A 21691-nucleotide genomic window follows, 5' to 3' on the forward strand; every position below is an offset into this window, starting at 1 on the left:
GTCCAAGCATTCCATTGCCTAGTCCCACCTGCACAGCCCCTCTCTGACATGAAGGCAACTAAGCCACTGACAGTCAAAGTCTCTATGGACCCCTCCCATGCTAATACATGCCTGCTGTGACATCAGAGCAGATAGCCAATTGCAACTGGGGGTTGTAGTAAGATCAGAAGTCAAGAAGGAACTTTTATGGGAGAATGAAAATACAGCCTACTAGCAGGCCTTGAGCTAGTCAAGCAGATAGAAAATCCTAGAGAAAGAGAAGAGAATATGTCTTCTGATTCTGCTCACTTCCAATTATCAACAGTGTTCATTCTTTCTTTCCTATCTCACTTCTTGCAGAAATGCCATATTCTGGGGTTTCAGCAAACCCATTGAAGGCAAGGGATGACACAGAAGAAAATGATGAAACCTGACATGAATGGATTTACTGAGGCCTTGAACATGAGGATGGCATGCTCTATATTACAAAAGATGATTAAAAAATTAATCAGGCTTAAGGAGTCATCAATTCAATCAGTCAATGCTGCTTTCCAGCTACACAGAGACTAGGGGAAGAATGCACCACTTTTCCCACCTGCTGTAATCTCTTTGGAAGGATGCTGAACATTGCTGGAGAGAACGGCCTTGAAAGACTCCTCAGGGAGAGTTTTGTTAAGAAAGAGAGGGGTCTGCGGTTATCCTGGACCACCTACGGCAAAGAAGCCAAAACAGTAGCACAAAAGAACCATTCATGCAAACAAAACTCCGGACTCTGGCAACCGCCAAAGGACAAGTCAAGACAAGAGGACAGACAGAGGACAGCAGAAGGACAAGTCTATCAATGGCTACTAATCCTGAGGGCTACAGGCTGGCTACCTCCAGGTCCAGAGGCAGGAGGCCTCCAAATACGACTTGCAGGGGAGCAACAGCAGGAGAGAGGGCGTGCCTTCATCTCCTGGCTGTGTGGCTTCTCAAGGCATCTGCTGGGTCACAGCGGGAAATGGAGTACGAGATTAGATAGGCCTTGGACTGGATCCAGCTGAAGCCCATCTTCTTATGTTCTTAGCCCAACCTCACTGCCCGGGTTGGGGCACAACTTCAAAGGCAGTCCCGATGGTGTCGCGAAGAAGAGTACCTAGAAGCCGCTTCTGGGCAGCAGTGCAGTATTCCTCCCTACTGGAAACAAGGGGAAGGAGGGTTGCAATGCACTGCTACCTGGAAGCAGTTTAAAGGCATTTCACAGCAGCCCTGCTGTCGCTACACCGTCGGAGCTCCCTTTGAAGGAGAGCTGATCTTGTGGTAGCGATCATGAACTGCCCCCTTGGCTGAGCAGGGTCCATCTTGGTTTGCGTTTGGATAGGACACGCCATGTGAGTGCTGTGAGGTATTCCACTTAGGGGAGGGAGCCATAGCTCAGCAGAAGAGCAACTTGGCAAAGAGGCACCTTTTAATGTAGTGATTCTCTTTATTTAGCAGGGGAAAGTAACTGGCCCTATCCACCCCCAGCACAGTACCTCCGGTGACTGTTGCTGGTATCTATCTCATGTTTCTTTTTAGATTGTGAGCGCTTTGGGGACAGGGATCCATCTTATTTGTTTATTTCTTTGTGTAAACTGCCCTGAGCCATTTTTGGAAGGGTGGTATAGAAATCGAATAAATAAATAAATAAACCATAACAACTAGCCAACCCCACACAGAGCATCTGTGCGCTCTTGGGGGCTGGCGGTTACCTCTTCCCCCCCACCTTCGGCCCCAGTCTTTGCTTCCTGATCATGGCCGGCCCGTGCCGGACCCAGTTGCCCCCCCCCACTTTGTTTTTCCCCTCCTGGGCCTTGCCTCCGCAGCCAGGCTTGCCGCCGCCTTTGGCCTCCATGGCCGGGCCCGCCACTGCGGCGACCAATCCTCCTGGGAGCGCCTCAGCCAATCAGTCGCCTCCGCTGCCCAGCCAATCAGCACATTCCAAGGCACACCCAGGAGATTCAAACATATAGATAAGAGCAGAAGATCCCCAGGTTCAATCCTTGGCATCTCCAGGTAGGACAGGGAATGTCTCCTGCCTGTAACCTTGGAGAGCTACTTCCTGTCAGTGTAGACAAAGACTAAGCTAGATGAACCAACGGGCTGACTTGGTCAGAGGCAGCTTCCTGTGTTGTGTGACTTTGCATAGCAGCCCCAGCAGGTTGCCACCATCAGCAGGATGTAGGATGTAGCCTCCTGTCTCTGGTTACTGTCATGACAAGTCAGAGATATGTCATCGGAATCTGCTCTCTGGGTCAGAAGGCAGGGCTTACGATGCTGATCTCAAGGTCCAGGCAAGTTCACATGAGTGCAAGCCATCCTTCAGAGCACATTCCAAATGTTTAAAGCACTCTACATGCACTGTCTCAGTAATCTTGATTCACTAGTCTGAATCATAGACTAGTGTTATTATCCTATAGCATACTTCTGAATACCAGTTGCTGGAGAGGGCAATTCTTCATGCCTAGCTTGTAGGCTTCCTATAAGCATCTGAACTGGGAAACAGAATGCTGGATTTGATAAACCTTTGGTTTCATCCAGCACAGCTCTTCTTATGTCCCGGTGGTCAGGTGGGGCTGAGGGGATGGCAGCATCCCTAAGTCCACCAACTGAGTTGATGATTGTGCTAAGATCTGAACTGGAGGCAACTTAGGTGCTCTCCAGTCTAGACCCTTCAACAGCGTCAGGACATATCCCGGAAGTGTGATTCCACACTTCCTGCATCGTGACACCGCAGTCCCTCCGTGGACAGCCGGGTACTGTTCACATTTCCAATGCCTTATTGAGAATTTAATAGCTGTGATATAGAGCTAGGACATCGTATATCCGGTGTGAAAAAGTTGCTGTTTTTTCAGGTTGTTAGTTGCTGCAAGACTGCTCCCTCTGCTGTTTACGTTTCAAATGTGACTTGCTGGAATGGAAGCATTTTGCTGCTGACGAGCACAGCTCACAGCTTAGAGTCTTAGCCACTATGTTACACCGGTTCTCTGTGCCTGAATTTATCTGCATGGGTGTGCTTGGGCAAGAAAGCTACATTTATTCAAATATACAAGGGACAGATCACGGCTTCATTCCAAGGCCACCCACAATGTTGCCTTGAGCATCCTTTCACCCAATGCCAACCCCAGTTATCTAAGATTCTAATAGCTTTAACCCAATTTCTTCTCTAGCAGGAGTGTCAGTGAGATTTCTTTTGGAACAACTAATCTCTCAGAGTTCTATACACTAGAGCTGTTTAGAAAAGGCTCTCTCGGCTGTGTTATAGTGGCATCTGGCTTCCAATCTGAAAACAAAACAGAAAAAAAAAAAAACCCTACAAATTTATGCTATTTGTTGTTGTTTTTTAAGCATATTTTTTCCCCTCTCCGTCTCTCTAGGCTCTTCCCTTTGGCAACCATAACGGCAGCAGCAAGTTGGCTGGAAACGGCACGACTCTTTCATAGAAATAAAGCTGTATGCAGGAATTCCTCAAATCTTTGCAAACGTCTGCTTGACGGGCAGAGGGAAAGCTGCCAGACTGTGGGTGGCTGCGGCGTCATGGCTGGCAACAGGCAAGCCTGGAACGTGTGTCTTTATTTGTGACATTTGCTGTAATACTTCACAGTGTAAGCAAAGAGGCTCTGGGCTGCCAGCAACCAGAGTGTGGGGTGAGGGAGGTAGCATCTACTGGGCATGAGTTACTCTTAGTCCACTGATATACTGAAAATTCCCTAACAACTTGGGGTGAGGAGCGGGAGAGGTTTGGGATGGGGTTTAAAAATGAAGATCACAACCTCAGCCTGTATAACTGTACAGGTTTGCACACAGCAGGCTAAGAGATCCTTCCTGGTCATTTCCAGTTGCAATGCCCCATTTTTTAAAAAAGCTAGGAATGCATTATTCGCCTCACTACAGTCCTTCTTTTGCATAAGTAATTGCTGGAGATGCCTCTGGGATCTTACGGAATGGAAGATTATTCTTCATATAGAACAGGAGTTCTCAACCTTGGGTCCCAGCAGGGTGTAGCAACAATTGGCGGGGAAATGCCCCTAGGCCTTTGAGGGAAGTGAACATAGCATCCGACACTCTAAGGGAAGCTGACCACTTGGTCTAAGCCTTACAGCAGCGCCGAACATCTAGTCTGTGTCACTGTCTTTCTTTAGGATGAGATGGAGTGACTTCCAGGAAGATGCAGAAGGACTTGTTGACCTACGAGGCCTGGGAAACACACCAGCAGGGATTCGAACCAACAGCCTCCTGCTCTCTAGGCAGGTTGATTCCCGGCTGTGCCATTAGGTGGCCTCAGAAGCGGCAACTGCCAACTTGGCTGGGCCTGGGGTTTTCTGCCCTCCCAAGGCCCTGGTTTTCCCTGAAGATGGCGGATCGGGTAAAGGAGCTTAGAACTTGCCAGCATCGCAGAGAAAGTGCTCCCTGCCTGTGATGGCGAACAGCAGTGGGACTCCTCTGATGGCTTGACGACGCGGTGGGCTGCCGTGCTCCAAGCTTCATGGCCCTAAGACGAGAGACTGGATGGGGACCGGGTAGCGTACTGCGCGGGAGGCTCTACGGCGGCCGTCACAGACGCTGTAGAAGCGGATGGCGTGGGCGGCTGTTTATCAGTTGTTGCCAGCGCTGCTTCTGATGCTGTCCCGGGCAGGGGGGCTGTGAGAGACCACATGTGGCCCAGGAAGAGTGTCGCTGAAATGCTCCCTGCTCTCCAGACTCATATGTTTTAAACTGCCTCCGTAGTCCATGCACCAGGGCAGGGGAAGGGAGACGGAGGAGTGGGAAGGATAAAGATAGGATTATTAATTACTACTACTACTACTAAAATTAAAATATGGATCCAAAGGAGGGAGCCACTGACTTTTTGGGAGGAGGAGGAGGAAGAGGCCTGCACTTTAGTTCCCACTCTCACTCATGCCAGATTGGCGGCCTTCCCAGAAGAGCACGCCATTTTTTAAGCCGAAGGGAGGGGGGCCATTTTGGCGGACTCACTGTGCTGCCTCGAAGGCTTTATCCACCTGATTTCTTCCAACCTCGCTGGAGGATTTGCCGTGGTAGCCTCGAAAATCACCTCTCACCCTCCGAAGGTTCCAAGGAGGTTGCACATGAGGCGTTGGCAGAATGGTGGGCCGCTGAAGACTGCGTCTCATGGCCCGAGGGCAGGAGATGCGCGGCGGACCTGGCAGCGTATGGCAAGGGAGGCTGAAAAGCGGCCGTCACTGACTCTGGGAGGGCAGATGCTTCGGGCGGCTGATCGCACTGCTGGTGGCTCCGCAGCAGGGAAAATGGGTAGCCCTTCGGTGGCCATTGTTGCTGCTATCTGGCTGTGGGGGGTGGGCCCCGAAAAAAGGCCGAGATTGACCTGGCCCAACATTCCTTTTCCACAGTCCCCTCGGGACTAACACGAGTATTGTGCCCCGATCTCTGTGCTCCATGCAACGAAGGAGGGAAGGGCGGGGAATAGAGAGAGGAGAGGAGAGGTAGGAAAGCGAAAATGTTTTAGATATAGATATAGATATAGATATCCCTGTCCAGAAAGAAGAGAAGAGATCCTGAGGGAAAGAAGTAATGGAGGAAGGAGAATGAGAAAAATCAGAAGAGGTGCAAGAGCTGAGGAAAAACGCTGCCTGGAGCTGCTGAGGACAGAAAGAACTGGGGTGGGGTTATCCCCCTCAGGCTTGGGTTGGTGTGTCTTCTTTTCTTATCAAATCAGATTCTGTCCTGCCTTGGAGATCTTAAGAGGGATAACCCATAGAGATGTCCCTGGCATCCTAGCAACCGAGAACCCCTGATATAGTACTTTTAATGCAGAAAGTGTCTTCAAAAATTCATCAGCATCGCTACATAAAAACTCTGGGAATGATCATCATAACTGTACTAGAAGAAGCCGGGTTGATGAAGAGGCCTCATGAGTGCAGTCTTGGAACAGGAGAAGAATCTATCTCTCCCCAAATACAAATGAATCACTCAGATCTGGCGCTCAAGATAGGTAATGCCACTAAGAATGGAAGGTTAGGTTGGTCTCAGTTCCACTAAGTTCCACTTTTCCCCCACCCCCCTTTTTTTAAAGACAGGATATAATTCAACCCACTTGGTAGAAATCCCACAGTCATCAAAAATCCCACATGCCTATACAAGGTTAGCTCAATCTTTCTGACATTAGAGAGTACTGCCACTCACACAGACACACCTGGAAGAAAACCTGTAGGAGCTCAGCTCTACTGACATATCAAGGCAGCAGACAAGTCAGATATGAACATCAACAAGCAGGGAATGTTAACATAGTAAGGGATGTGCCAAATGGCGATTCGGACATCCGAATTGCAGGCACATCCCTTCAAAAATGAGAGCTTATACAGCCCTTTTAAGGAGGAGGAGAGCAGGTCCATACCTGCTCCTCCTCCGATCGTCTCCATTGCTGTAATCCTGGCACTCCCCCCAGCTATGTCCGCGGACCAGTGGGGCATCTCCCAGCTGCCCCTGTGCAACAACGGCATGCACATGGCCTCCACACATGCGCAGCGGCTATTCACAACCACTGTTAATGTGGTGATGGCTGCTATCTGGGATGACTTTAAAACACTAAATAGTTTCATGTATGATAGTTTATCAGTAGCTATTGACCATGATAGCTAAATGTAACCTACAGGTTCAGGGGCAGAATAACACGGAATACCAGTTGCTTGGGGGACTATAGCTCAGCAATAGAACATCTGCTTTGCATGCAAAAGGTCCCAGGTTCAATCTTTGGCATCTTCAGGTAGGGCTGGGAAATATCCATTTGAAATTCTTGAAGCTTGCTGCCAGTCAGTGTACTATTATTATTATTTATTTATTTAGAATATTTATACCTCACCCCTCCAGTGCACTACTGCTCGGGACGGCTCACAACAATAAGACAGATACAAGATACAATGAAAGTAATACAATTAACTAAATTAAACAAAAAAGTTGTCAGATTAAAAACCACAATCATTATTAGGTTCAAATTAAAGGTTATTTTAAAAGCTAAAAACTGAAAATGGTTAAGCTAAAGAACCTACCAGATATAACCAAAAAAAATGAGCATTAAAAAGCCTCCTTAAAAAGGTGTGTTTTAAGATTTTAAAAAAAAAAAACACAGAGGGAGGGAACATAGCAAAGCTCTTCAGGGAGGGTATTCCAAAGCCAAGGGGCCACAACCGAACAGGCCCTGTCTCTAGTCCCCGCCAACTGTATCTCTGTTAGTGGTGGGGCCATGAGCAGGGCTTGAGATGATGAGCGGAGGGCCCTGGCAGATTCATATGGGCAAATGCGGTCCAACATTATTATTATTATTATTATTATTATTATTATTATTATTATTATCATCATCATCATCATCATCATCATCATCATCATCATTATTACATTTATATCCTGCTCTTCATCCAAGGAGCCCAGAGCGGTGTACTACATACTTGAGTTTCTCTTTCACAACAACCCTGTGAAGTAGGTTAGGCTGAGAGAGAAGTGACTGGCCCAGAGTCACCCAGCTAGTTTCATGGCTGAATGGGGATTTGAACTCGGGTCTCCCCAGCCCTAGTCCAGCACTCTAACCACTACACCACACTGGCTCTCATTAGCATAGACAATAATGAGGCGGGTCTCACGATCAATGAAATCCACCTGGGAAGGGTGAGTGGGGAGAGCGGGCTCAGCCTGCTCTCCCAGCACACGAGCACACAGTCTGGGTGGCTGAAGCAGCTGCCCACACGACTGCCAGCTCCGTTACAGAGCCGGCAGGTGCTGGGGGGAGCAGGGGCTGATCGGCCCCTGGAAGCTCCAGCAAGCCCTGTGCAAGCATGCAGGGCATGCTGGCGAGACCCCCGCAGCTGGGAGGCGGCTTTTTGCCTCCCATCCGGGAGTCTCCTTGTGAGTCGCTGCGGTGCTCCGTGCAGTGGCTACTCACAATTTTTAAAACCAGGTTTGCGGAGCGCTCGCTCTACAAACCTGGTTTAAGGGCAGGGGTAGTTAGGCGGGTTACCCGCTTAGGAACCATTGGGCTCACAGCCGAGCCCAGTGATTCACACGATGGGATGAAATCGGGCTAGCCCCCGCTAGCCCAATTTCGTCCCATCGTGTAAACAGCCTCAATGAGTTAGATGGACCAAAGATCTGACTTGGTTTAAGGCAGCTAACTATGTAGGATGCATGCCTGGTTCTTCTCCTTGGAAGGACATCTCTACCGTCTCCACTGTAGGAGGTTAAATTCTATGTTTCACTTACCATAAACCCATCCAACACAGATGACTTCAAAGATAGCAAGGAAGAGAAGGCAAACACCACTAGCTGCAAAAGAATCAAACAACTGGAAGATGTATATCCCACCCTGCAAGAGGCACAAAAAGAACTGGTAAGAAAAAGACCATCTGCCAAGACTCAGAGCCAGCCAAACATGACCAAAAAGCAAGAAACCAAATTGACAGGCACAAAAGGTCTCTTGCTATAATTCCTTTTTTCTGGGACACAACTCATGCCAAATGCCACTTCTCTGTGGCAATTTGTTATAACAGTTGCTTTTGGGTATTGTCCCTTAATGGGCAACCCTCCTTCCTGTCTGCATCTCATGGCATACCTATGCATATTTTTTCAAGGGCTACATGCTCCACTCAACACTCCCTGCAACCAGACAAAACTCCACTGAGTTTTCCATAGTGCTCTCCCTGCAACCAGCCAAGATTAAAAAATCAGTTTATAAATGGTTTTCAGTTGGTTGGTTGGTTGGTTGGTTGGTTGGTTGGTTGGTTGAATTTCTACACAGCCACAAACTTAATCCTCTAGGCATTTACAACATAAAACAAATTAAAACATTAAAGCAGTTTAAAACCACAATTCTAGTTTAAAAAGCTTAGGTGAATAAATGTGTCTTTAGAGACTTTTAAAAAGCTGTCAGAGATGGGGAGGCTCTTATTTCAGCCGGGAGTGCATTCCAAAGCCTCAAGGCCACAACAGAAAAGGCCACCAGATGAACTAGTGGCAACTACAGACAGACCTCTCCAGATGATCTCCATGCACTGTGGAGCTCATGGTGAAGAAGACGTTCTCTTAAATACCCAGGGCCTATGCTGTTTAGGGCTTTATATGCTATAACCAACATTTTGCATTTTGCTCAGTAACCTATTGATCTGGAAACATATTTATCACCTACATCTGTAACCAGCTTTATCTGGATGGTGAGCATTCAGTGTCCGTAGCCCTTTGGAAAACTACATTTCCCAGGGGCTTCTCACACTTGGAACATTGCATAGAGGCATGCCAGGCACCAGAGCAGGGAGAGACCTCCTACTTTCTTCTGGCAGAACAGCAGCAGCAAGGTAAGTGAGCAGGAGGAAAGGAGGGAGGGGCTTGGAGGATCTTTGTTGGCCAGGCTGGTGTGGTGGGCATGGGCTCAGAAACAATTTTGGACTGAGTTGAAATTAAGGGCATCTCCACATGGGCAAATAAAGTGACAAAATGCCTAGGGAGAGTGCTAGCACCTATTGGCCAAGCTGCAGCCCCCTATACCCAGAGAGCTCCTCACCTGAGCCCTGCTCCTGCTCCTCCCCACAGGAGCAGCAGCGGTTGACCAGGCTCTTCCTTGCTGTTGCCACCGCCATGGCCACTCGTTCCCCTCAGGCCACTGACAGGCAGAGACCCGTCCCTTGCCTGCCTGCCTCTGCCAATGGCTTTGGTAGCCCCAAACAGCAGCAGTGGTTGACTGGGCTCCTCCTTGCTGCCGCCATGGCCGCTCATTCCTCTCAGGCCGCTGACAGGCTCAGGCCTGTCCCTTGCCCTTCCTTCTTTCTCTCTTCCCCTCCCTTATTTTTCTCTCTTTCTCTCTGCTACACTCGCTCTTCCCTTCTGTCTTTCTTTTCCCCCTCCCCGCTCTCTTTCCCCCTTCCCAAGCTAACAGATCTTGTTCCCTCATCTAATTCACACAGTGGCAGCCTCCTTCTCCTGAAGGGACTCTTTCCTCCCTCACGACCCCTCTCTTCACAGACCCCTGCCCACTATACTTTTATATAGAAGCCCAGCAGAGAGGGAAAGGGAGAGTCCATCTACCTCCCACCCAGTGCTGCCTGGAGTGAGAGACCAGGTGGGTGCTGGGGTTCCTTCTGCTGTTGCCTGCCTGCTTTTGCTTCCCCTGTGGGGCTGCAGCCTCAGGTTAAAATCTGCGGGAAGTGTGGGCAGGATTGAGACACGCCCCTGAGTGACTCAGCTATTCCTTGGGTCACCTGCTCAGCTTTGAGCTTTATAGGAAGGCTCCTTGTGGCGATGGACCCACCACCGGCAGGGTCATCACCAAAGGGGTGACACCAAAGGGGGTCGCCCCTTTGGGGGAGAACGAGGTCGAGGGCTAGAGGGCTTCTGTTTAATTAGTTTTAAGCTGTTTCAGACTTGGGTTGAAGTTGCTGTAATGTGTTTGGGTTCGTCTGGAGATGGGGGGGACAGGGGGGCACCTTAGTTGACTAAGGGGCAGCTATCCTGGTGGTGGTGGGGAATAGAAGAAGTAACACTGGCAGTTCAGCAGGCCATTCCAGGGGAAGGGTAGTCAGAAATGTAATAGCTGTCTCACCTTCCGGATGTCCTGCCAGCTCTTTGACCCCAGGGAGCACTGCCAACAACTCACATAGCCTTTCCCTGCTCCTCTGCAATGCCAGCTCGGTCCAAAATAAATCTGAACTCATCCATGATCATGGATGAAGGGGCCGACCTGGTATGTATTACCAACACTTGGTTTGGGGAGGCTAGTGGTCCAGTTTGGTCCCAGCTTCTCCCTCCAGGATATTCTGTAGAGGAGCAGGTGAGGGGACATGGGCGGGGAGGTGGAGTGGCTCTGGTCTATAAGGACAACATCTCACTTACCAGGTATCAGACCATATTGAATGTGTGTACTTGAGTTTGGGGACAAGGGATAGACTGGGACTTCTGTTGGTGTACTGATCGCCCCACTGCCCAGCGGAATCCCTTACTGAGCTCATGGACTTGGTCGCAGAACTCGCATTGGAGTCTCCCAGACTTTTGGTGCTGGGGGACTTCAATGTTCATTTCAGGACCAATCTGTCCGGGGTAGCTCAGGAGTTCATAGCAGCCATGACAACTATGGGCCTATCCCAAGTGGTCTCTGGACCAATGCATATTGCAGGTCACACGCTTGATTTGGTATTTTACTCTGATCAGGGTGGTGTTCCATGGGTGGGGACTCCTGTCATCTCCCCATTGTCATGGATGGACCACCATCTGGTTAAGGCTGGACTTACAACCATTTCCCACCTCCCCAGGGGCGAGGGGCCCATTATAATGGTCCGCCCGAAGAGGTTATTGGATCCAGTAAGATTCCAAGAAGCCTTGGAGGGATTCAATGTTGGCTTTGACGGTGATCCTGTTGATGCCCTGGTTGAGAATTGGAACAACTTGCTCACCAGGGCAGTAGACACGATTGCTCCCAAGCGTCCCCTCAGACCCGCTTCAAATTTGGCCCCTTGGTATACAGAAGACCTACGGGGGCTGGAGCAGCAAGGTAGGCTACTGGAGCACAAGTGGAGAAAGACTCGACTTGAATCTGACAGATTGTGACATAGAGCACATCTAAAGATCTATGCTCAGGCAATATGTGCAACAAAGAGGCGGTTCTTTTCTGCCCGTATTGCCTCTGCGAGTTCACGTCCAGCTGAGTTGTTCAGGATTGTGAGGGGACTAGTACCTGCCTCCCTGTCCCTTGAACCAGAATTTGGAGTCATTAGTTACCCGCTGTGATGTGTTTAAAGAGCTTTTCGCAGATAAAATCCCTCGGATTCGGGCCGACCTATATGGAGACTCCAAAATTAATTTGATATCTGAGCTGGAGGTGCCCAACAACTCCTCTGGTGTGATTCGACTGGATCGGTTTCAGTCTGTGACTCCTGAGGATGTGGACAAGCTGCTTGGAGCAGTGAGGCCTACAACTTGTTCTCTTGACCCTTGTCCAACATGGCTTGTTCGATCTAGTAGGGAGGTTGTTGTAGACAGCCTGGTGGAAATCAGAAATGCTTCTCTGAGGGAGGGCAGGATGCCTCCTTGTCTTAAGGAGGCAATCATTAGACTCTTCTAAAGAAGCCTGCATTAGATCCCTCAGAACTGAGCAATTATAGGCCTGTTTCCAACCTCCCATGGCTGGGCAAGGTAATTGAGAGGGTGGTAGCCTCTCAGCTCTAGGCGGTCTTGGAGGAAACTGATTATCTAGACCCATTTCAAACTGGTTTTTGGGCGGGCTATGGGGTGGAGACTGCCTTGGTTGGCCTGATGGATGATCTCCAATTGGCAATTGACAGAGGAAGTGTGACTCTGTTGGTCCTTTTGGATCTCTCGGCGGCTTTCGATACTATCAACTATAGTATCCTTCTGGAACGTCTGAGGGTGTTGGGAGTGGGAGGCATTGCTTTACAGTGGTTCCACTCCTACCTCTCGGATAGATTCCAGCTGGTGTTGATTGGAGACTGTTGCTCTTCAAAATCTGAGCTTAAGTATGGTGTTCCTCAAGGCTCTGTACTTTTTCCAATGCTTTTTAACATCTACATGAAACCGCTGGGAGAGATCATCAGGGGATTTGGAGCTGGGTTTTACCAGTACACTGATGACAGCCAGATCTACTTCTCCATGTCAACTTCTTCAGGAGCTGGCATATCCTCCCTAAATGCCTGCCTGGAAGCAGTAATAAGCTGGATGAGGGAGAATAAACTGAAGCTGAATCTAGATAAGATGGAGGTACTTATTTTCCAGGGTCAGAACTCTAGAGATGATTTTGATCTGCCTGTTCTAGATGGGGTCACACTTCCCTAAAAGGAACAGGTTCACAGTCTGGGAGTATTTCTGGATTCACACCTCTCCCTGGGTTCTCAGGTTGAGGCGGTGCCAATGGGTGCTTTCTATCAGCTCCGGTTGATATGCCAGATGTGCCCGTTTCTCGCGATCAACAACCTCAAAACAGTGATACATCTGTTGGTAACCTCCAGACTTGACTTTTGTAATATGCTCTACGTGAGGCTGCCTTTGTACGTAGTCCGGAAACTTCAGTTGGTTCAGAACGCGGCAGCCAGGTTGGTCTCTGGGTCATCTCGGAGAGACCCATGTTATTCCTTTACTGATGGAGTTACACTGGCTGCCAATAGGCTTCCGGACAAAATATAAAGTGCTAGTTATAACATACAAAGCCCTAAATAGATTAGGTCTTGGGTATTTAAGAGAGCGTCTTCTTCATTACAAGCCCCACCGCCCATTGAGGTCATCTGAGGAGGTCCATCTCCAGTTACCGCCAACTCGTTTGGTGCACAGAGACAGGCCTTCTCAGTCGTTGCCCCAACATTCTGGAATGCGCTCCCTGCTGAGATACGATCCTCCCCACCTCTGGCAATTTTCAAAAAACACCTGAAAACCCATCTTTTCGCCGAAGCTTTCTCAGCTTCCTAATATTTTTGGGTTTTAATCTCTGGTTTATTTTTAAATTGTTAAAGAGACGAAAGTTTGGGGCGGTGTACAAAATAAATAAATAAATAAATATAGATTCCTCTCCTCTACAATAAGAACATCTTCCAATGAGTAACAGTTGCATTCCAACTGACCTTAAACCTCACAGGCTCTCATTCCCCCACCCATCTGCATATGGAATCTCCACTGCCCAATCAGGTCCTTCTGCTTGCAAACTCTTGAGAGAGCTGCCATACACAGGATTAACCAAGGGTACGCCTTAGAGAATTATATATATAGACGTGAGAAGTCTAACAATCAATTGTGCATTATAATCAGACAGGCCAAAGTGATGGAGAAAGGATTTCATCACATTTTTAACACTAGTGTGCAGGCTTCCTTCAGAAATGTCCAGTTCCACTTCTTACCTCAGTGACCATGATCAAACCAATTAGGTAGCATATTACTGCAATGCCCAGGATCAGCAGTTCCCTCCGCCCCTTCTTACGGAAAACTTCTGGGAACAAGTCAACAATGGCTGTCACCAGGCTCTCAACACAGACGAACTACAGAAGAAATACAATCAGGAAACACAGATTCCAGGCTTTCATTTCATTTTTCAACTCTTCCTCTCCCCAATAATTAATTTAATTAATTAATTAATTGCTTTCCCATCCTTCTCTCTTTCTTTCAGTTATACATCTTCCTGTAGCAATTTGGTCAGCACATCTAGAATTTGGCTTATGGTGTCCCACTGTAAACAAAGGTTTCCACCATTCTCAATGGCACACCCAGGGTAGAACCTCTGTTGAATTCTTTGTGCAATGACAGACACACATGACTGCCTTGCCACAGGTTAAAGTGACTATGGAATCTATACAAGCAAGGGTTTTACTTGCCCATAGCAAAGGCCCATAATACATAATAAAGGCACAAGCTTAATAGATCTTGTGGCCATCATGCCGAGTCATGGTCACATGCAAGTAAACCGAGAGTTAGTAGATCCTTCCTTCCTTCCTAGTTTCGAGCTCGAAACAAAACACAAAATCCATTTCATGCACATCCTTATGACTCAGCATGCATTGAACATAATGTGGGAATAACTGGATGTGCATAAACATCCATACGTATGTAGAACCCAATATGTGAAGATGACTTCTAGCTTTTGAAAAAGAAACACTTCATTTGGGAGCAAAAAAGTGAGATATCTTTGCTAGCAAAAATATGCGAATCAGATGCTTGGCCAACTGATCATTTCCCACCCTTTTGGTTCCAATCTTTATCTAACCAGGTAGCTGTTATCATTTATTCATGCAGATCCTCCAGTTCAGATCCTGTTTATAGCTCTGCAAGGTATAATATACCACCTGAACTTAGAAGAAGCAGAGGAAAGGAATTTTTTTCCCCGTACTTGAGTGTCCAGACCCAAGAAGATGAGCATAATGAAGAATAAGCAGGCCCAGAGCGGAGACACCGGCATCAGTATTACAGCTGTTGGGAAGGCGATGAAAGCTAGACCCGGACCTGCCAATCAACAAAGGCGAGTGAACAGACATTTCACCATTATTCCAACAGCATAGAAAAATCTGGATTGACATAGTTCATGAACATCTACACCTATCATGAGCTGCTTTTCCATGCACCATGTGAGCGTAATTAAAACAAGGGTTTTGGTTTTTTTAATTTTTCCATTCAAGTTCTCCATCCTAGACTTACCCCCCTCAACTTATTTCTCTCAGGCCAAATGAGCATATGTCTGCTTCTGGTGCTGGAAGAGAGAACAGAGAAACCCAGGAGAGACCCACTGACAGAGAGACCCAGGAGACAAGAAGAGTGGACACAGCCCACACTTCTCTAGCAAGGAGTGCATGCACTGGCCCCCCCACAAGGATTGAGTGTGCACTGCTTGCTCCTTGCTATACCAGGCAGTGTGCAGCAAGGAACAAGCAGTGTATGAAAGAATACTTTATTATGGCCCCTGCTAACTGAGCAAAGAGACACCTTTTTAAAGTGGTGATTCTCTTTATTTAGCAAGGGGAGAGCATCTGGCCCTATCCATCCCCAGCACAGCATCCCTCCAGTGGCTGTTGCTGGTCTCTATCTTATATTTCCTTTTTAGATTTTAAGCCCTTTGGGGACAGAGAGCCATTTTATTTATATTTTTATATAAATATATAAACACACACACACACATATACACCTGGAAGAAGTAAGTGTGTGTGTGTGTGTGTGTGTGTGTGTGTGTACGTACATACACTTTGGGAACTTTTGTTGAAAAAAATGTATATACATATTAATTATATTTGTCATTTTATCATGGTCATTGACCAGAACCAACAAGCAGATACTCATCAACAACAAAATTAACAAGTTAAAAAGGTTAAGTAAGAATATGTCTACTACTCATCAACTTATAAATCTATATACATTAGTGCATACTACTCATCAAAATATTTAATCTAAATAAAAATGCTATTATCCTTAAAACTTTAGTTATAAATCAATGTCTTCAGTCAACTCTTGCCTGACCTTGCAGGCTACAGCACAGAATTTAGCCACACTAAATGTTGTTCATGGATTCCTAACTGCAAGAAGAAAGGAGGAATACTACTTGTCCGGTCTCAAGCACTGTGTGCTCTGCCCGTGTTCTGGGACCAGCGCACACCGCTCCTTGCTAAAGCAGCATGGGCTGTCTCCACTTTTGCAGGCCCCTGGGTCTCATGGCCCACATGCTCTCCAAGCTTGTCAGCTTTTGATGCTGGGAAAAATATGCAGCAGTGAGAGTCGAGGCTACCACATGCCCGGAAGGTGAGGGGGAAGAACTGGCCTCTGATCTGGCAGGCAGGCCCAGGGAGGAGGAGGGAGTGTGCCATGATGTGGAACATCAGGAGTGGCAGCAGATATGAGGCTGGGGCTGTGGGAGCAGGCAAGTGAGTGGCACCCATGATGCGGGGCCCACATTCACCACCTTATGGCACATTTGCCACCTGAGGTCATCACTTCATCTGGCCTCAGCGGGGACCGCCCCGTGTCTTTCTGTCAAATGTACAGAAGCGGCTCCAATCAATAAAGAGATTGAGAACATCAGCCATCACGTATGATCTAGATGTTTGCATAAATAGCACTGACCATTTTTATGGGTCTGCTTAGGGCCATTGGAGAGGTTCCCATTCCCCAGATTGGACCAGCCCACATGCTTACCTCCTTCAGCCACATCTGAAATGGGCACACCCTGTTCTTGTGCCATGAAGCCCAAAATGGAGAAAATGGCAAACCCGGCCACAAAGCTAGTGACACTGTTCAGGAAGCAGAGCATGACAGAATCCCTGTTGGAGCAAATCCAGAGAGAGCAAGTGATACACGGAAAGCATTGTTCCCAACTGTAGGTTGCCCCATTATTTATTTATTTTTTATTTTTGCATGCTTGTTAGTGTTCAGCCTCCACCACAACACAGGCAGCCCTAAGGCAGGGGTGTCGAACCGTGGCCCTCCAGTTGTTCTTCGCCTACAACTCCCATCATCCCGGGCTGCTGGCCACTGTGACTAGAGGTGATGGGGGTTGTAGGCCGAAGCTGCTTGAGGGCTGCAGTTGGACACCCCTGCCCTAAGGCACGGATGTCATCAGCATAGGCAGCAGGGAGGGTTTCTGGAATAGCAGGTAAGCATGCAAGGTTGCTGCAGCTAATACTTCTGCTCCTGGCTGAAGCACAGAGTCCTACCTGCCTCTGCTGTACTGTTGTCCATTTTCCAGCTTAGCAAACCGAAAGCAAAATGACACCAAGGTATTAGGAGTTGTGCATGTTCTGCAGCATGTGCTGCTAGCCCCAGCGAACTGGACAAACAGATACCCGTTGAGGTTGTTCTCACAAGCAGCCTAGACTGGGCTAGACTGCTTGTGTGGAGTGCCAGGATCTGCATAGATCCTGGTGCTCCTGCCCAACCTAACCCCACTTCCTAGCCCGGCTCTTAGCTGAGATTAAGGGAGTGAGAGCTCCCTTAACCCAGCTGCCGGGATCATGTGTCTCCTTGGGTTGCATGGAGCCTGGGGAGACACAGAGACGGGCGTCTAGAGCATCCATCTGAAGGGGAAACCCCCATAGCAACACGCTCATCACACAGTGCCTTATGGGATATCCAGAGGCCAGGAAAATGAGTCCTGGCCTCTGTTGATCTGTGCTGCTCCTGGCAGAGCGGGTTGTGTGGGTGTGTGGCTCATGTGCCGACAAAACAAAGAGCGATCGTCTGGGGGAAGGTAGGCTGAATCCTGCCTTCCTGCCCCCCCCCCCATATGCAGTTGTTTGAATAGCCCCTCTAAGTGGTGGTTCCTTATATTTAGCGGGGGGGAGCAATGATCCCTATTTATCCCAGCATGCTGGCATCCCCACACTAAAGAAGTACTTGTACAGGAGATTGTGCTATCTAGATAAGCTGCACTGGGAGCTTGTATTCCAGCCTAGAACAAACCAGGGGTAGCACTTATAAAGGCTGGAATAAAATGCAAAGGCAAAAAGTGCTATCAAATGCAAAATGTTCAGAAGATTTTAATACAATAGATAAAAGGAAACAAAATCCCTGAAAAGGCAACACAAGCTATAAATTGATATAATGTGCCAAAAAGAACATAATAGGAAATAACAATAATATGAGGACATGTGTAGTGCTAATAATTCCACGTTTCATTGAACTTCTTCAGTTATAAAATAAAGGCGTCCAAAAAGATATTGGATCTGATGTTGGTGCTGACCTCTTTGAAAAATGAATGATATATAAATCAAACCTTATTTAAACCTTATTTAAAACCTACAAGGAGTTACGCATAACAATAGAAAGAAATAATAGACCTGTTCACAGAATCATCACAATCAGGGTAGAAGGCATCCTATCCAGGTTTGCATGATTGTGTGAACTCACAAAAATTTCTCCAACCCAGATTGCTCAAAGCAGGGTAACCCAGATTTTATACCCTGCTCTTAACCAAGGTGGGAGGAGAGGAGAGCTCTCCTACCTAACCTTTCTGGTTGTGTGGATCCATTTACCTCTTGTATCCAGCCACCAGGACCCGACAGGCTTGGAAACAATAGAGAGCTGTAGCTACAGAGGCTACCATCCATAGTTGGGCTACTCTGCAAAGCACATTCTATGATCTTGTAGCTAGAGAGGCTTCAACAGGGCTGGGTCCGCCTCCTGCTCCTCCATGGCCAGAGGGCAGCTGCTGATGTAATGAGGCTTTCCAGTCTACTGGCAATGCAAAACATGCTGGGAAGACCAGCTAGGCCTCAGGAGGACTTTCCATGCGTGTAGCTCCTGATTTCAGCAATGGGCACCTCGCCTGGCTTAATTGCATGTTTCCTGTGTTTGCCAATCCAAACAGAGGTTCTTATCATCTGCTGCTACTGGGGCAGGAGCCCTTTAACCCTCCAACCCACCCCCAAATGATCGTGTGAATGGGCCTAATGTGTTTTTAGCACATTATATCACTTTATAGCTTGTTATGACTTTTCTTATGGTTCTATTGCCTTTTATCTATTGTATTAAAACCTTCTAGATGTTTTGCATTTGCTAGCACTTTTTTGTCTTATACTAGTGTTGCACTTGCACAAACATCCTTGCATGTGTGCAACATGGTGCACAATGTATAGTGTGTCTCCTGCACTTTTCATCAGTCCGTACATACTGCAGAGAACATTTGCACAGGAGATTTTGGGACAGGGAAACATCATTTCGTTTATTTTCTATGCAAAATTCTTTCAGCTTTTTGTTGTTGAAAAGCAGTATATAAATAATAATAATAATAATAATAATAATAATAATAATAATAATAATAATGTGCACTTTGGTTGCATATACTGTATCATACTTTGCATCTGTGGCCAATGTGCCAAAATGGTTCCTAGTGCTGGCCTAGAACACGGTTGGAAACGGGTTAGCAGGCCAAAACAAATCTCTGAATGATTGTTACACCTTGCACAGAAAGCAAAAAGTGAGATCATAACTTGTTAGCAGAATGCCTTTGCAAAATTAATGGAGGCCATTACTACCTGGTGCACAGGTACTCAGATCTCACCATGGAGAAGTAGGCCATTGGTTTCATCAGGAATGAACAGCAAAAAAAATTAAGTGAGTGTTTTGCATATTTGAAAGGATTCATTCTGATAATGGGGAAATTAATGCCCAAAACTTTGTTGGAACACATGGATAGAACATCCTTTAAAATATCCTAGTTACGGGATTTGAATTCCTGCCCTATCGATTCTGGGCATTGCCTACTGCAAAATTCCAAGTGGTCTGATCATAGTCAGGCATGGGAATATTGCATCTACAACGGAAGGGTGTTCTGAGCACCAAATGACACATTAAGTCAGGCATGGTCAACCTGAGGCTCTCCAGCTGTAGCTGGACTACAACTACAACAGCTGGAGAGCCTCAGCTTGACCATTCTTTAGGGATGTGCATGGAACTAATTCCCTTCGAGCCGATGGTGGAGCGGGGGTGGCTTTAAGGATGGGGGAGGGAGCACTTACCCTCTCCCCAGCACACTTCCCCCTCTGGTGCTCTGCGTAGTGTGCACACACAGCACTTCCAGTCAGGGAAACAATGGGACAGCAAGGAGGTATGTTGCCGCCCTGCTGGACTATTTCTATGCAGAGCGCCGGAGAGGGAAGCGCAGTGGAGGGAGGGCTAAGTGCACCCTCCCTTGTCCTTAAAGCCACCCCCGCCCCTGTGTTTGAACTGGTTCGAATGCGGGAGTTCTGAACCGGTTCAGCATTCTAAGAACAGAACACCAAACAGGTTTGTGCACATCCCTACCACTCTTGCATTAAAGTGTGCCGTCAAGTTGACTTCACTCCTGGCACCCACATAGCCCTGTGGTTTTCTTTGCTAGAATACAGGAGGAGCTTACCATTGCCTCCTCCCGTGCAGTATGAGATGATGCCTTTCAGCATCTCCCTATATCGCTGCTGCCCAATATAGTACCAGCGGGGATTCAGACCGACAACCTTCTGCTTGTTAGTCAAGCATTTCCCTGCTGCACCACTATGGTGGTTTAGGCAGGGGCGTAGCAAGGTTGGAGTGGGCCCAGAGACAAGATTTTAAAATGGGCCCCTCGCTGATATACACACACAAACACACTTGACAATATATCGTGCACTCACACTCACATCCCCATTATGAATACGGTGAATATCTAGTTCACATTGAATCTAGTTTTTTTACTCTCTCCTCCTGCCGATCTCCAAGAGACGCAACATAATTCATAGGGGGTGCAACATGGGTGGGTGGGGAGTCATGTGATGTGCCTCTGGGGGGCCCCCTCGAGGCAGTGGGGCCCCAAGACAACTGCCTCCCCTTGCCTAATGGTAGTTACGCCCCTGGGTTTAGGTTACATGAATAGTTTGGCCCTGAACATTCCCTCCCCACCCAACTTAAATAGCAGCTGCAGGGGTGGGTTTGAGTGCTCAGAATCAGAACCATGGAGAGGGAAAAGGGTTAAAGTCCCCCTCCTCCATTCCAAATCCCAATCCGGCTTGGTGCCCTCTCCCCCCAATGGCTGCTATTTGCTCCAGCAGAGAAGTTCCCATTAGTGTCAAACACTGCTTCCTCTCTGGGGCAAATAGCAATAGGTAGGTAGATGGGAATCTGGATTAGGACCATGGAGGCAGCAAAGGGTCAAAGCCCCCCTCTCCTGTACCACCATCCTGATGAGGGCCCCCAGCTGCCGCTGCTATTTACAACCGAAAAAATATACCTGCAGGGCCAAGCCACATGTTTAACCAAAGGAGCTCCTGCAATTTTCACTGAAAAGTGATGAAGGGGAAGCTCTGTTAAGTTTAAGAGGCACCCGCAACTCCTACCGGTAGCAATTGTTGTTGTACTTGTTGTAGCTGCCCAAGGCTGTCAAGCATCCCTGGCAGATGGCATAAGAGAAGAAGATCTGAGTGCCCGCATCCAGCCAAACCTGGAATGAGAAATGGACACTGATGTCCAGGTGTGTTTCAGGAAGTAAGCAGTGATGGCCTGGCAGGAAGTGCATCCTTTCACACTTCAGTCACACCGCTGCTCTGCTCGCTGCCCCCTTTGCATCCACGGGACAGTAGCTGCTTGGGCAAGAGACTGAGTCTGGCTCTTCATAAACCTCTTTCACTTAAATCCATTCATAGTGAAAGCAAGAACTTCCTTCAGTGGCTGACATCCCAACACTGTAAAAGAGAAAGTTGCGCAGGTGCAAGATGGCACGGTTGCCTAAATGTTTCCTGCAGAAACATAC

At 47.8% G+C, this 21691-nt stretch overlaps 1 protein-coding gene across 2 annotated transcripts in view; it reads right to left on the reverse strand.

Annotated features, from left to right (window-relative positions):
• Positions 1-21691, reverse strand: part of SLC6A12 (solute carrier family 6 member 12) — a 66243-nt gene that overhangs the window by 15292 nt on the left and 29260 nt on the right. For both annotated transcript variants that reach the window (XM_053257943.1, XM_053257944.1), the window contains 5 exons: positions 21279-21382; positions 16627-16751; positions 14837-14949; positions 13854-13991; positions 8230-8332 (listed from right to left, as the gene is read on the reverse strand). In XM_053257943.1, the coding sequence (XP_053113918.1) occupies positions 8230-8332; positions 13854-13991; positions 14837-14949; positions 16627-16751; positions 21279-21382 (583 nt within the window). The remainder of the gene's footprint in view (positions 1-8229; positions 8333-13853; positions 13992-14836; positions 14950-16626; positions 16752-21278; positions 21383-21691) is intronic.

This window comes from Hemicordylus capensis, chromosome 5, assembly GCF_027244095.1.
Source record: "Hemicordylus capensis ecotype Gifberg chromosome 5, rHemCap1.1.pri, whole genome shotgun sequence".
NCBI lineage: Eukaryota > Metazoa > Chordata > Lepidosauria > Squamata > Cordylidae > Hemicordylus > Hemicordylus capensis.